We start from the raw sequence: 13,651 nt of genomic DNA on the forward strand, positions 1-13,651 counted from the left end.
TACAAAATTCTTTTCGAAACTTTTCATAAAGTGTGCTTTTACTTTAATAGAAATCATTTCAATTTCAAAGATACGAACTGTATATACATAGTTCTTAATGTGTTCCTGTTAAGATACACCAACACGGCGAAATTATGGTGATTATATGATATCTTCAAATAAATAAAATATAATCGAAAAGAAGAACAAGAGCTCGCTAGACAATATTATTTTACATGAGATACCGTTATCACGACTCACTTACCTGCTTTCGATTTCCAGCCATTTAGAAAATCGGCATTTATTTTCGCGTTTCTAAATGGCTGCAAACGGAAATCTATTAGGTGACTCGTGATAACGGTACCTCATGCAAAATAATATTGTCTAGCGCGCTCTTGTTCCACATTTCGATTATCTTTTATCTATTTGAAGATCTCACATAATTATTATAAAATTAACGGTAATTTAATTTCGCTGTGATTAGGCCTCTTCAATTTTTTTTCCAACCCTTTACAATATAGTTCACACCATACTATCTAGCCTCCAAGAGATCTTTTGGATTTGATTTCCGTTTAGCGTGCCTTTTAACAGCAAAGATATATGAGTCGTGGGCCTACAATTTAATGGGATCCAAACCACAAAAGTTTCCACCGTGAATCGGACAAAGGCCTAAAGCGCACATGGTATCTACATTGCCATGATGGATTTCTCTCCGAGAAAGTTGAATTACTGAATCTAGTACTGATCTCGGCTTGCAAAGAGTTAAAGCCAATATTATAGAACGCATTCACGGAGAAATTAAATGTCGACTGAAAGCAGAGAACTCGTGTTATTATTCTGTTCAAAATCTTTTAAGTCGCGAATTTTGTCGAGAAATTTGAAGCTTGAAATATATAAAACGATAATGAGGCTTATTGTGCTGTGTGGCTGCGAAATACGGTTGTTTATTCTCAGAGAAGAACGCAAACTGAAAGTATTTTAGAAAATTTCTGAAACGAATATTCGGACGCAACAGAAACGGGAATGCGGAATGGCAGAAACTTCATAACGAGGAACTGCATAATATATACCGTTTACCAAACATTGTTAAGGTCATCAACTCTAAGAGGCTCAGGTGGGTAAGTCTCGTAGCCAGAATTGAAGAAAGTAGGAACGCTTTCAAAGTTTTAACTAGAAATCCAATCAGAAAACGTGCATTACAAAGACCTAGGCGCAGACGGGAGGATAATATTAAGATTGATCTATGAGAAATAGGAATAGAAAGTAGAAACTGAGTCCAGGTGGGTAAGGACAAAAGTCAATGGAGAGCTTTTGTGAACGTGGCACTGACCTCCGGGTTCCACAGACCATAGATTTAGTTATAGTATGCATCTATATAAATCTTTTATACTTTTTTAGTTTGTCTCTTGGTTATGACCCGTAAACTAAAGGAGATGGGTAACATGTTGAAATGAATAACATTATAAAAGAATTAATTCTGTTGAAGATGATGTGACAGAATCGCAAGAATATCTATGCACACAGTGTTTTTCTTTAATTAAGTTTAGCGTTCCATATCAACGCTGAGTATATGTGAGGCGTGGATCTACAGTTAAAGAGGAATCAATACATTCAATATTCTCCCATCGAGAGTTAAACCCGAGACTACGTTCGCCAAAGGTGTGTACGCTAGTCACTAGATGCGTAAAGTAGGAAATGGACATGATATTGCACAGTACAAACGCTCATGAATTGGATCAAAGTAGGGAGCCTCTACCATTGAACACCATCTCCAACGAATAGTAATATCCCAAACATCGTGCTTGAGTAGTTAACCAATACATTTATAGTTGCAGATCACCCGAAGTTAAAAAATTGTACATAGGACGGGGCATTTATGCTCTGAGCGCGGTTTCTGGTTCTTTGATCCCAACTTCTTTACCAAAGAAATTTGAAGTAAAGGGACGAGAGAATCTTTCGTTGCGGAAGACGATTTTTTTCCTCTACGATGATAGTATTGCATTGTTCCTTTCTACTCTACCTTCGCTTTCATAATCGAAATACATTTAGTTTGTAAACAGTGCTTAAAAGTAATAACTTCCCTATACAACTTACGATGCCAAAGAATTCTAGAAGAAATGTTAACTTGTGTAAAGTAAACTTGTGTGGTAATTTTCAAAAAGTTTAGTAACAGTAGGTATTCAATCTTGTTTTGTTTAGGAATAGGATTAGGAATTAGATTTCTGGGTTTTCGACATATATGGCTATGTTAGCCCTTCACATATGAGGGATGGCGTCTCCCAGCGATCACACTACCTGGGGGAATTGGAGAGAAAGAAAGGATTGGGGAAGGAAGGAAGTGGCTTGGGACTATTTTACTAGGTACCATCCCGGCATTTGCCTGGTGTAAATGAGGAAAACCTCACTCAGGATTGCAGGCCTGAAAGAGCTATAACACTTTTTTGACCGAGTGTTTCCACTGGGAATCGAACCGGGAACCAAAAGGGTTAGCGACTACGTTACGCAGAGTCACTTGTTTTATTGTTTGTTGAAGTTTTTTTTAACCTTCCAGCACCAAAGCTGTATGAGACGGTTCCACTGTAATGTGTCCTAATTTTAATGGTCTTCCAAACAGAATCGAACCCGGGGCCAAGTACACATCAGAGAAAAGACCAACGAGGAGGACAAGATAATTATAATCAGAAGTAAGTGTAGCAATGAAATGTATTTGCAGTATTTGTAAAGTAAAGCGTAATATGGCAATGCTGTTTATTTTGTCTTTACACAATATTAACTAGTATTCCCTACCAGTTTTGTGGCCGACACGCGCCATTTTGGTGCACGAGTTCCCGGGTTCGATTTCCGGTCGTAGAACCTTGAAATTTGAACGAATTACAGTAATTCAGATTTCATCTTAAACATAGGTCCCCTCCTCACATGCCCTGAGTGCTGAAAAGAGATGTTAAACTCCTATCAACCAACCAAACGGTGCACTAACTAAAATAGTTAACAGTTTCTTACATATGTTAACACAATGATAACTGAATTGTCCATCTGGAAACATCCAATTAACACAAGTAAATTTAGTAAACTCACAAATTACAATCATAGCACATAACAAGTGTATACGACTATAGTTGCCACAAAAAATAGGCACTCCTAGATATTTTTTTTCTAGAAAACTTGTTACAGTTACATAAAACAAATTGCAAAGAAAAGAAAAGAGAAAAATATACTTCTACAAAAATATGCTTACCTTCAGTTCTCAAACTGCGAATCTGTGTTTCCAATGGTCTAAATGCACTTAGAGGGAGATTTTCCAGGTAATTTCTGCTGAGGTCCAGTAATCTTAGCTTTTTCAATGGTCGGAAGGCATCACTAGCAACTTTGGATATGAAATTTCCGTATAAATGCAATTCGGCTAAATTTTCTAAATGTTGAAAAGTCTCTTTGAATATATGAGTTATTTGGTTGAAAGATAAATCTAATATTTGGAGCATTCTTAGATCTTCTGGAAATTCTTCCAAATCTTTTAACTTATTATGAGTTAAATTGAGGACTCTTAAGTGAAAGAGTCCCTTGAGACGCTCCTGAGGTAAACGATCCAATTCGTTAACGCTTAGATCTAAAGTCAGAAGATTCTGCAGGCTTTTAAACGCTCCTGGAGATATTTTGGAAATTCTGTTTTGACTTAGAAATAAGTGCACAAGGGCTGGAAACGCTTCAAACTCGAAGCTGGTAATAATCGAATAGTTTGTTCCACTTATGTGAATCTCTTGCAGAGTTGGATATCTTCGGACGGATGATATTTCGTGAATTGGATTACCAGTAAGATTCAACCATCGTAGCTCAGGAAGATTCTGCTCCGAGAGAGCTGTGGGGATTTGTTTAAATTTGTTCAAGGCTAAATTTATTCTTCGAAGCATAACGGATTGATGGAAAAAGTTTATGGCCAGGGCGGACAGGAGGTTATCACTTAGATCTACATTGAGCAATTGGGATAAATTAGCCGAAGCAAATCCTGACAGTGAAGATATAACGTTTCCATGGAGGTCCAACTCCCGTAGCTTCGGAAGGCCACTCAATCGAGCAAAATCCACTGATGGTATCGAGTTTTTGGACACTACCAACACTTCCAAAGTCGACAAATTTTCCAAAGAATCGTAAGGAAATTCCGAGAAAGAATTTTTGTGTAAACGCAGTTCTCTTAAAGAATTAAGTCCACTAAACACTTGTCGACTAATATCACTGATGCTATTTTCACACATATCGATTCGTACGAGGTCTCTGTTTTTATTAAACATGTCAGGAGGAATGTGCCAAATGTTGGAATTGTCAAGGGTTATTTGTTGCAAGGATGGAAGTCCTTCCAGGACATTTCCCTGTAGATCACTGAAATTGTTTCCGGATAGTCGAAGAACTCTCAATCCTGGAATGTTCATTTGCAATAAAGAAGAAGTTGTCAAACGATTGTGTTCAAGGTTTAGCTCGTTAAGATTGTTTAACCCACGAAATGCTCCAACTTCAATAGTAGTCACGGAAGAATTCTTTAAATTTAGAACACGAATAGGGAGCCGGTCTTGGAACATAGCGTCATGAAGAACAAGAATATCGTTATTGGATAAATCCAACGTTCGTAGTTTCTTAAGCGTTGTAAGTGCACGAGGTTCGATATATCGAAGTCGATTGCCTGAAAGATAAAGTTCCTCTAACTCGTACAAATCAGCAAAAGTGTTTCTAGAAATTTGTCGTAACTGATTGAGGCTCAAATCTAGAAATTTTAACGCTTGCATACTTTCAAAAGCTCTGTCTTCAATGTATGATATGCTGTTGTTTGTTAAGTATACTCTCTGTATGGCCAACAGATCTGAAAACAATGATTTGTCAAGCCTTGTAAGGCGGTTATGTCCCAGCCACATGATTTGAACACTGGATTGTCCCCGTAAGGAGTCGTCGTGTAAAGAGCCAAGCCTATTCGAATCCAATTGGATTGAAATCAATGAAGGTGAATCGTGTAGAAACACATCTCCCATGGCTTCCAGAAGGTTTCCTTGAAGGTTGATGTGTTGAAGAGATTGCAGTGCACGGAAGGCTCCAGCCTCGATATCCGTAATTATATTATTCTGCAAATGTAGTTCTAACAGAGAGGGAAGAGGCTCAAATATACCTTTACCAATTTCCGAAATTTGGTTACTTTGTAGACGAAGTTCCCGAAGATTCTTGAGACTTGCAAAAGTTCCAGGTAAAAGTTCTAATATTCTATTTCCATCCAAACTTAAAGAAGTAAGTTTATCACTTTTTTGGAATAACTGCGGCGGAATATTTTCAATGAAATTTGAGCTTAGGTGAAGGTTTGATAGATTGGGTAATGTGAAAAGAGCCTCTGGTTCAATTCTTCTGATAGCATTTTGTTGTAGGTAAATCACAGTTAACAGTGACGACGAAGCGAAGGCGTCGTTCGGAATCTCTAAGATATTGTTCTCTGACAAAAACAATTCTTTAAGCTCTGGCAAATTTGAAAACACTCCGTTAATATAATGGATATGGTTATGACTTAAGTCGATAGTTTTAAGTTTCTTGTTTGTCTTGAACGTTGTACTATCGATAAAGACAATTTTATTTTGACTTAAATCAATGGATTCCATTTCTACTAATGACAAAAATGCATCCTGGTGAACTGTTTCAATTGCATTATAGTATAACGAAAGAGTATGTAGAGAAGGCAAGAATTTGAAACAATCTGCTGGAATTTGTTCAAAGTTATTCGAACTTAAATCCAGAAATGTCAATGATTTCAAGAATGAATATCCGTCGTAATTAATGCCGCTTATTTCGTTCCATGCTAAACGAAGGGATTGTATTTGTTCTAGGCGTCTCAGAGCAGCTATTGGGAAAGATTTTAACTTGTTCTCTGTCAGATCTAATTCTGTGAGCGTAGCTTCCAACCCTGCAAACGCATATTCAGACACACGTTCCAAATGGTTTCCTTTCAGAGTAAGTTTCACCAGTAGCAAACCGTAAAAGCTGTAACTTGGTAGATCAGTGATTTCATTGGTTTCCAGATTAAGAGAACGCAACTGATGCAGACCCGAAAGCGCTTTCTGGGGTATTTGTTGAAGTTTGCTACTCACGATACTCAGAGATTCGAGAACCGGTCGTAATGTTCTAAAGCAGTCTTCTTCTAGTTCTTGAAGCGACGAATGTGATATTTGTAGGTGTTCAATGATTGTGGTATTGGGAAAAGCTGATGATGATAATGATGTTATTGTACGATTAAAATCGTAAACACTGAGCGATTTTATGGGTGCATTTATCAGCGTGAGTACATTATGCAAAATCTCCGTAGTGACTCCAGGACATTCCAAAAAGATGCCTTCTTTGAAGTTGTAACACGGGCAGTAAGGATTTTCCTGAAAGGAAGGGCATTTGTCAGAGGCGTCTCCAGGCGGCAAAACACTTATCAGAAGCAGGCAGGTAGACGTCACTAGGATACGGAGCACCCGGTTTGATGGAAGACCAGCCAGCATCATCTCACCTCCATCATTTCCCGAATGGCCGGGCTCACATCCCAAGGTATCCTTTCAGCCTGGACCCTCGTGGATACTGATACCGAGGCCTCGCTGGCTCATTTACAGGCCTGCAAAGAAAAAAAAAGGAAACACTTCGTTAGAATTTATGAATTTAGAATTTATTGTTAATGTGCAAGTTATATTCAGATTTATTGGAAATAATTATTATAAATTTAAAGGACTTCGTGAAATGCTCTTATGATCACCTTTTTAAAATATACATCGGGATATCAATGCTATTTTATCCAACGTTTGTAATTTCTTATGGTAACAGAATGTACCCGACAGAATACATGGTAAATAATGTAACAGATCCGGTGACCGAAAAGTAGTCAAAACCATGTCAACTATACCTACTTCTACGTGGAGCAATGATGTCTATTTCTCGAGTTCGAAAATTCACATGTTTGATTCCCGGTGTTACACTATTTCTTAATTAAAAAGTAACCTGTCTTGAATATTTCAACAAGTAAAACTTCATGTTTATTTGTCTTTGGCACTCTGGAAAAAAATACTGGCTTTGAACTCAGACAAAACAAGAACATTTACCAAAACATTATTTGGATTCAGCAGGATCGTTCGTAATCTCCACGACAAGCTTTTTTGTGTAATTTCGGCAGTTTTAGAGCGGTGGTTCCCAACGTGGGGGTCGCGGTCCCTAGAGACGGGTGACGAATGAGCATACTAGCAGATATAAACTCCATTCGTGATTTAAGATAAAGTGATCATGTATGTGATAGTATCACAAAAAAACGGCATAATCATTTTAAATTACTTTTTTTTTGCGTATTGTTGTCGACTACCTCAAACTAGTTTCTTAATCATGTTACTTTTATTAACGATTAAACGGTATATTCTAAGGGACGGTTAAGGTGGTACAAAATTCATGTCAAAAGTATAGCATCTCGTGAACCCGTCCAGTTAGAAAGATGCAATTTCGCATATGAACTCCTCATCAAAAATAAGAGGACACATGTTTCGGCGTTTTGTGAAAATTATCGTTTGAAGTGGGGTAAAAGCAGCATTTTCTATAATTTCTTTCTTCACATTGCTTGTTGTTTGTGATCAGTGACGAGGCTTAAGGAGAGACAGGGTAAAATCTTCTACCCTTTAGAAATGTATATGCATTAAGTTTATGTTTTTTTTTATTAAATTAAATTTTCCTATAAATTCTTTTCAGTTTTTTTTATGTTGAAACTAGATCCTTGTCTAGAACTTGCTTCCATGTAAGTAGGCAGATCGCCCAGCGTCTAGCGGAACCTTGAACCTTATCCCTATGTTGGATCCGTATTTCTTGCATCAACCTATAGAATCGTAGGAGTGCCAGCCGCGCGTGAAATGAAGGGCCAAACACTTGTCATGTAGAATTCTTCGAAAGACGGTCGGCATTCTGTCTATTACAGGGTTGCTAGTGTCATTTATTTCAAGGTAAATTTGTAAGTTCAAAAACATAGCTACCTTCTTTGTTGTTGTTTATTTTACCCGTAAATCATTTTTCTGGCTCCCTCTATAAATTATTGAATTATTATAACGCCTTTGAAGAATGATTTTTTAAAAGACGCTTTGTGTCTAACTCGTAGAAGAAGAATTGCCCAAGATACATAGTTATGGAGAAGACTTGGAAAACCTTCATCCAGCAGTGGATTGGATGTGGTTGATTATGATGATGGTGATGATTTTACAGACCTTAGAGGAAAACTAAACCAAAACATAATTTCGTAATTTTACAGGAGAAGCGAAAAACCGGTTCCTTAAGTAATACCTATAGTACTGTTTGAAAAACTACTAAACAGGTTGGTCCATATTCATATTGCAACAAAACTACAAAACATTAATACAGAAGAAAACTAGAAAGTTAAGAATAACTTGTGTTGGTGAGAGAGAGAAAATAGACACAGAAAGCTCGAATTAGTATATACTTTACTTATATAATATTTATGTCCATGTTTCACAAGTGATTTTCAATCAATATAAAATTTCAACATAATGGACGCACGATTAGTTTTCTCGAATAAAGATCGCACGCACCGCTGAGAGCTCAGGAATAAGCTTAACCTATGTTACAGCACTGGATATATGCTTACGTAATGCACCACGACCTTATGTACTTATATAAGAAATAGAATGTACTTAAAATGAGAAGTAAACTATGTGAAACATAAGACTTCGAATTTAACCTGCTTGGTGATCCAACCCGAGAACACACATAGCAAAAATGAGTGTCGTAGCTCCCACCACAAGGTTCAGGAAATTCGTTTATAAAGTGTCAATTAAACACGGAGATGTGAAACGGTAATAAAGCATTTGATCAATTTGAAACAAAATATATTGTAGTAATGATTTGTCCTATTTGTTATGATAATGAACGTTATATTCTGTTTTTAAAATGACAGTCAAATAACAGAATGTATTGGATAATAAATGAGAAATTGGAAAATTTCAATTTCGGTGCGATTAAATACATTCGTTGAGTTGAGTTGGGTTGATTTTGTGTTTAACGTCCCGTTCAGCAGCGAGGCTATATGAGACGTGGACCTACTGATTAACGTGGGATCCGAACCACATGAGCTCCCGCCGGGAATCGAACGCGGGTCTCCCATGCCAAAGGCGCGTATGCTAACTGCTTAGCCACGGACGAGCTCTAAATACATTCGTGCTGCTATGTGTTGTGTTATCCGTTAGGAGGAATTGAACAGTTCTGCTTCAAAGGAAGAAAATAAACTACTGTATACTAGTACTGAAGTTAATTTAATTGAGTTTAATTGTATCGGCAGTACTGAAAATGAAATTAAATCTTTGAGTTTTACGTCCCACGGTTATGCCGGTTAGGCTAAAGAAGACGGTGATGATGAGTAATGAATGAAATGGTGGAATGAAGAAAATGGAAAAGTGAACAGGAGAACCCCGAGAAAACCCACGCATACGGTGTTTGTACACCACAAAGTTCACTTGTCGGGGGCTGGGATCAAATCGGCAGTACAACTCACAGATGACGAGAAGAACCCTAACACAGGGTAAGCGGGGAAAGGTCAACGACACGGTCGAGTCCATTTTCGGTTTTTGAGATGTGGTCTATACTTAGATGTCGTCTGCTACTCCGGGTAATTATCTGTATGCTATTCCGTGGTGTCATTTGAAACCACCGTGCGAAAAGTGGGCGAGCCCATACCTACGTCACACTACTTCTGCTAGGGTTCTTCTCGTCATCTGTGAGCTGTACTGAGGCTATATGACAAAATCTATTGCTGAAAGTGAAATATGGGTTACTATTAAAGTTTTATCACAGGTATGATATACCCACTGATGATTGAACTTGGAATACACGCTTGGAAAGCATTAGCGCTCGCAAATTAACTATGAAGAAGTACACCACACCATAAATCTAAATCAAGAATGAAGGCAAAAAATAAGAAGCATAAACGACAGACTGTACGATAATAATAGTTTCACAATTTAAATTTCACATTATTTATTTCGTGACTTTCGAGACGAGACCGAGATCAAGACAAGCATCTGTTGACCGAGACGAGACGGGACGGCGATTTTTGACTAGTAACGAGATCGAGACAGCTACTTATCAACCGAGACGAGACCGAGCCTGTACAAAGTCTCGTCTCGTCATGTCTCGATACCATCTCTAATTCTACTCTTCTGTTTCTTTTTCTTAGTAATTTCTTTCGTTTCTCCTATCATACTTTCGACCGTTGTTAGTTGTGATTCAAGTCGGCCATCGTCAGTAACACCAAAAGCAAGAGGAACTGATGAGCGAAACTGGTATACCACACCAACTTGCACGGATATCAACATAACGGAACTTTAGTTATTATAGCAAAGGAGTATTTACATTGTTTAGTTATAAAGAATGGTAAATGAATTAAAGAAAATCAACAAGGGGAAATAAGTAGCCTGTGAAATTAGGTAGTCCAAGAGGATGCTTCCTTTTTCTTCTATGAATAGAATAAAAGGTTAGATTCACTGGTAAATTTCTTTATGTATCATAGCATGTAAGATCACTAGTCTGCAATTCTTTCAATTAAAACTTCAATTTATGCATAAATAAAATATATTTAATTTTAAAATTCAGATGGACAATTATGCCACCTGCTTCCCTGTGTTGTTCATAACCCCCGGAAAGAAATCCTAAATACACCACTATATATTAAGACATTCTTTTATGTTGTGATATTAAAAACTGAAGTATTTTTTGGAAAAAACAAACAATAAATAAGTAAAAATGAAATATTTTAACTTTCACTCTCCTTTCAAACACTATACTACCTGCCCTATGGCATACAATCATTTTTTTTTTACGTCTTAATATATATATCCTTGCCGAACTTACTTGGCCTGGATAGATCGAAGCAGAGACCCTACGCATCTAGGCAGGGGCGAATCCAGGACCGACTTCTGGGGGGGCGGTGGGTTGTCATACTGCTACTTTTAAGGGCATCAAACTTTGGGGTGAGTTTTATTTATATATATAAAATAAGAAAGTTTCCTATTCTGGGTGGGCGATCGCCCCCCCCCTGGATCCGCCCCTGCATCTAGGTAAGTCATCTACCACTGATCCACCGTGACTCCCACGGAAAAATGGGAAAATAAGAGAAAGAAAAAGTACTGTTTAGCAATTATGGGTGGTTACAGTAAAGAGAACAACATAGGAAATATCTTACTGAAAGCTGAAGTTTCAAACTCAAAAGCCCAATGATTGTGCAATTGAAAGAGAAACGGAGAAAGAATTTGATACATAGAATGACGTAATCTTATAAAAGAGTTTTACTTTTTCTTTTTAAGTCAACTAAGCCCACTTTTGAGTTCCCCCTTTTTAAGGTCAGCAAATGCGTAGAAGAGGGGAGAGAAGAAGCAATCAATTTTCAAAGTTCGACGGGGGGAGGGGGGAAGAAGAAGAGTTGAAAGAGATCCGGGGGATCTTCGTTCAACACTTCCGGCTTTCAACCTCAAAGGATACTCTTTTCTTATTTTCCTCTTGGAACAAAAGTGATCTTTAAAGAATGGGAAGAGAGAGAGAGAGAGAGAGGGAGAGAAGGAGATGAGGAGAGGAACAAGGAAAGAAAATGGGGTTTGAGTAAGAACAAAAGCAATATACGGTAACAAGAACTACATTTCATTTAAAGGTAAAAGTTTTAAGATCAGTATAGGGATACCGGTACGGTTGGATAGATTACGTTGGGGCCAGGATGAGATTTAGAAAAATGTACCAAACACCGTTAACTTAGGATTTGTGCATTACTTTTCCCAAACTTAACTCTTGTATAATTAACTACCGACAAATTTGTTTCTCTTGAATATCACGGTTAGCTCTAATATAAATTAGTTGTCTCTCCCCTCAAGTAGAGTGCACAGTAGCTCAGTGGCAGAGAATTCACCTCTGGTGCGTGGGGTCCTGGTTCGACGCCAGAAGGCGCTAAGTGATCTTTGTGATGGAGAAACACCGCGTGCGTGTGATTTTTCGGGATTCTTCTGTTTCCTTCCACTTTATTCATTTCTTCATTGCATGCATTTCTCATCATCGCCGCCCCTTTTAGCCTAGCCGGCATAATCGTGGGAAATCGTAAAATTGAAAGATATAATTTCATTTCTTCCCTCAAGTCTTCGACTTGCTGTACACTATAGCTTAGTCACCCACAATTAAACATTCTCGTTGTTTACATTTATTTATTTAGTTTGTGAACCAACTTGAGGTTACATAAATAGTAATACTCAAATCTAAGCATGGCAGCGCTCTTGGTCCTCATTCCGAAACTGTTCGTGTAAACGCAACGCAAACATTTTGAGTTTCAGTGTCCAATGTTCAATATTATAACTTATTCTTGCGACATGACGTCAATAATGCAAATTTTGTGTTTTGCGAACCTATTTTTCCGTACCTTTTATCACAGACTCACCTCTTGACTATCATAATATACGGACCGTACGTAGTCGAGCCTGCATTGATCCCTACCATACGTACGACTCATACGCAGTGTCGGACTGGTCAGCTGCAAAACATGATAAGTGACAAAATCATATTTTCCGTATTGAATAAATATGTAGAATAACACAGATAGCAAAAAAAAAAAAAAAAAAAAAAAAAAGTTACGTAAGAACGGTGTACGCAGGATACAACAGATGAAAGTGAATAAGCGCAAAGGGACTTTACGGACTAGAACGGGGCCTTGGCTAAGTACGAAGTTTTACTGGCTTACAGGAACGTAATTCAAGTCCTACCTAAATCAAGTTTACGTACTGAATTGTCTTATAGAAAATACTGGTACATGCTAGTGAGCCCAATGGCGCGTGTTACTCGCTCATTTGTTTCACTCAACGTTTATTTTTAACGTTCTCTCAGCCGAGTCGAACGGTAGTTAGTTTGTGGATGACCCTCGTATTAATAACGGAATCTTTTCTATCTGGGATTTTTTTTTTTTTTTTTTTTTTTGCAAGAAAACAAACTTCGCAGAAACTTGAGGTACTACTGCATCTGTATGTTATCAGGAAAAGGCTACCCTATCAGTAAGTCAAACTTGATTGGTTCATGTGACGCACTAATCTTTGATACAGGAAAAATAAATAAAAAACGATATACAAAAGTAAATATTTTACAAAAAGTCTTCTTATATTAAAATTTAAGAAGAGAAAAGGAATAACTTAACATGTTTTTACGTACAGTATGTAAGCTCCCATTAAACTCTGATGCCGTAAGAAAGAGCGAGCTTATTCTAAGAGGATTCCATTGAATCCTGCTTTCGCTTCTTCTTCTTTTTTTTCTCTCTCCGCCTTAGTTCTTCCTGTTACTTTTCTCTCCCATTTCCGGGATCCTTAACCACTTTCACTGTCGCAAGCAGCAAACAAATAACACAAGATTGAAAGGATAATGTATTGCTGTTCCATTAACGACTCTTCCATTAGTAATGGCTGGAGAATAATAATTTAATATTTGTTAATTCTACGATGTATTAGCGCAGTGGTTTAAACCGGTGTATCACGGAATTTTAGAATTTTAAAACCAGGAAGTACTTAGTAATTTGTTAAATACAATTTTCAGATAGACTATATCAGTCAACACCTTCAAATGAAATGAAATGAAATCTTCAGCTTAAGGCCCCACGATTATGCCCCTTTAG

General features: G+C 37.5%; 1 protein-coding gene across 2 annotated transcripts in view; it reads right to left on the minus strand.

The window, feature by feature from the left end:
• The window catches only part of LOC145678761 (uncharacterized), a 469,546-nt gene that overhangs the window by 15,866 nt on the left and 440,029 nt on the right, over nucleotides 1-13,651 (minus strand). For both annotated transcript variants that reach the window (XM_081749253.1, XM_081749254.1), the window contains exon 2: nucleotides 3,215-6,595. In XM_081749253.1, the coding sequence (XP_081605379.1) occupies nucleotides 3,215-6,488 (3,274 nt within the window). In that variant the 5' untranslated portion in view covers nucleotides 6,489-6,595. The remainder of the gene's footprint in view (nucleotides 1-3,214; nucleotides 6,596-13,651) is intronic.

The sequence above is a fragment of the Thermobia domestica genome, chromosome 2, assembly GCF_964235325.1.
Source record: "Thermobia domestica chromosome 2, izTheDome1.hap1.1, whole genome shotgun sequence".
NCBI classification, from domain to species: domain Eukaryota; kingdom Metazoa; phylum Arthropoda; class Insecta; order Zygentoma; family Lepismatidae; genus Thermobia; species Thermobia domestica.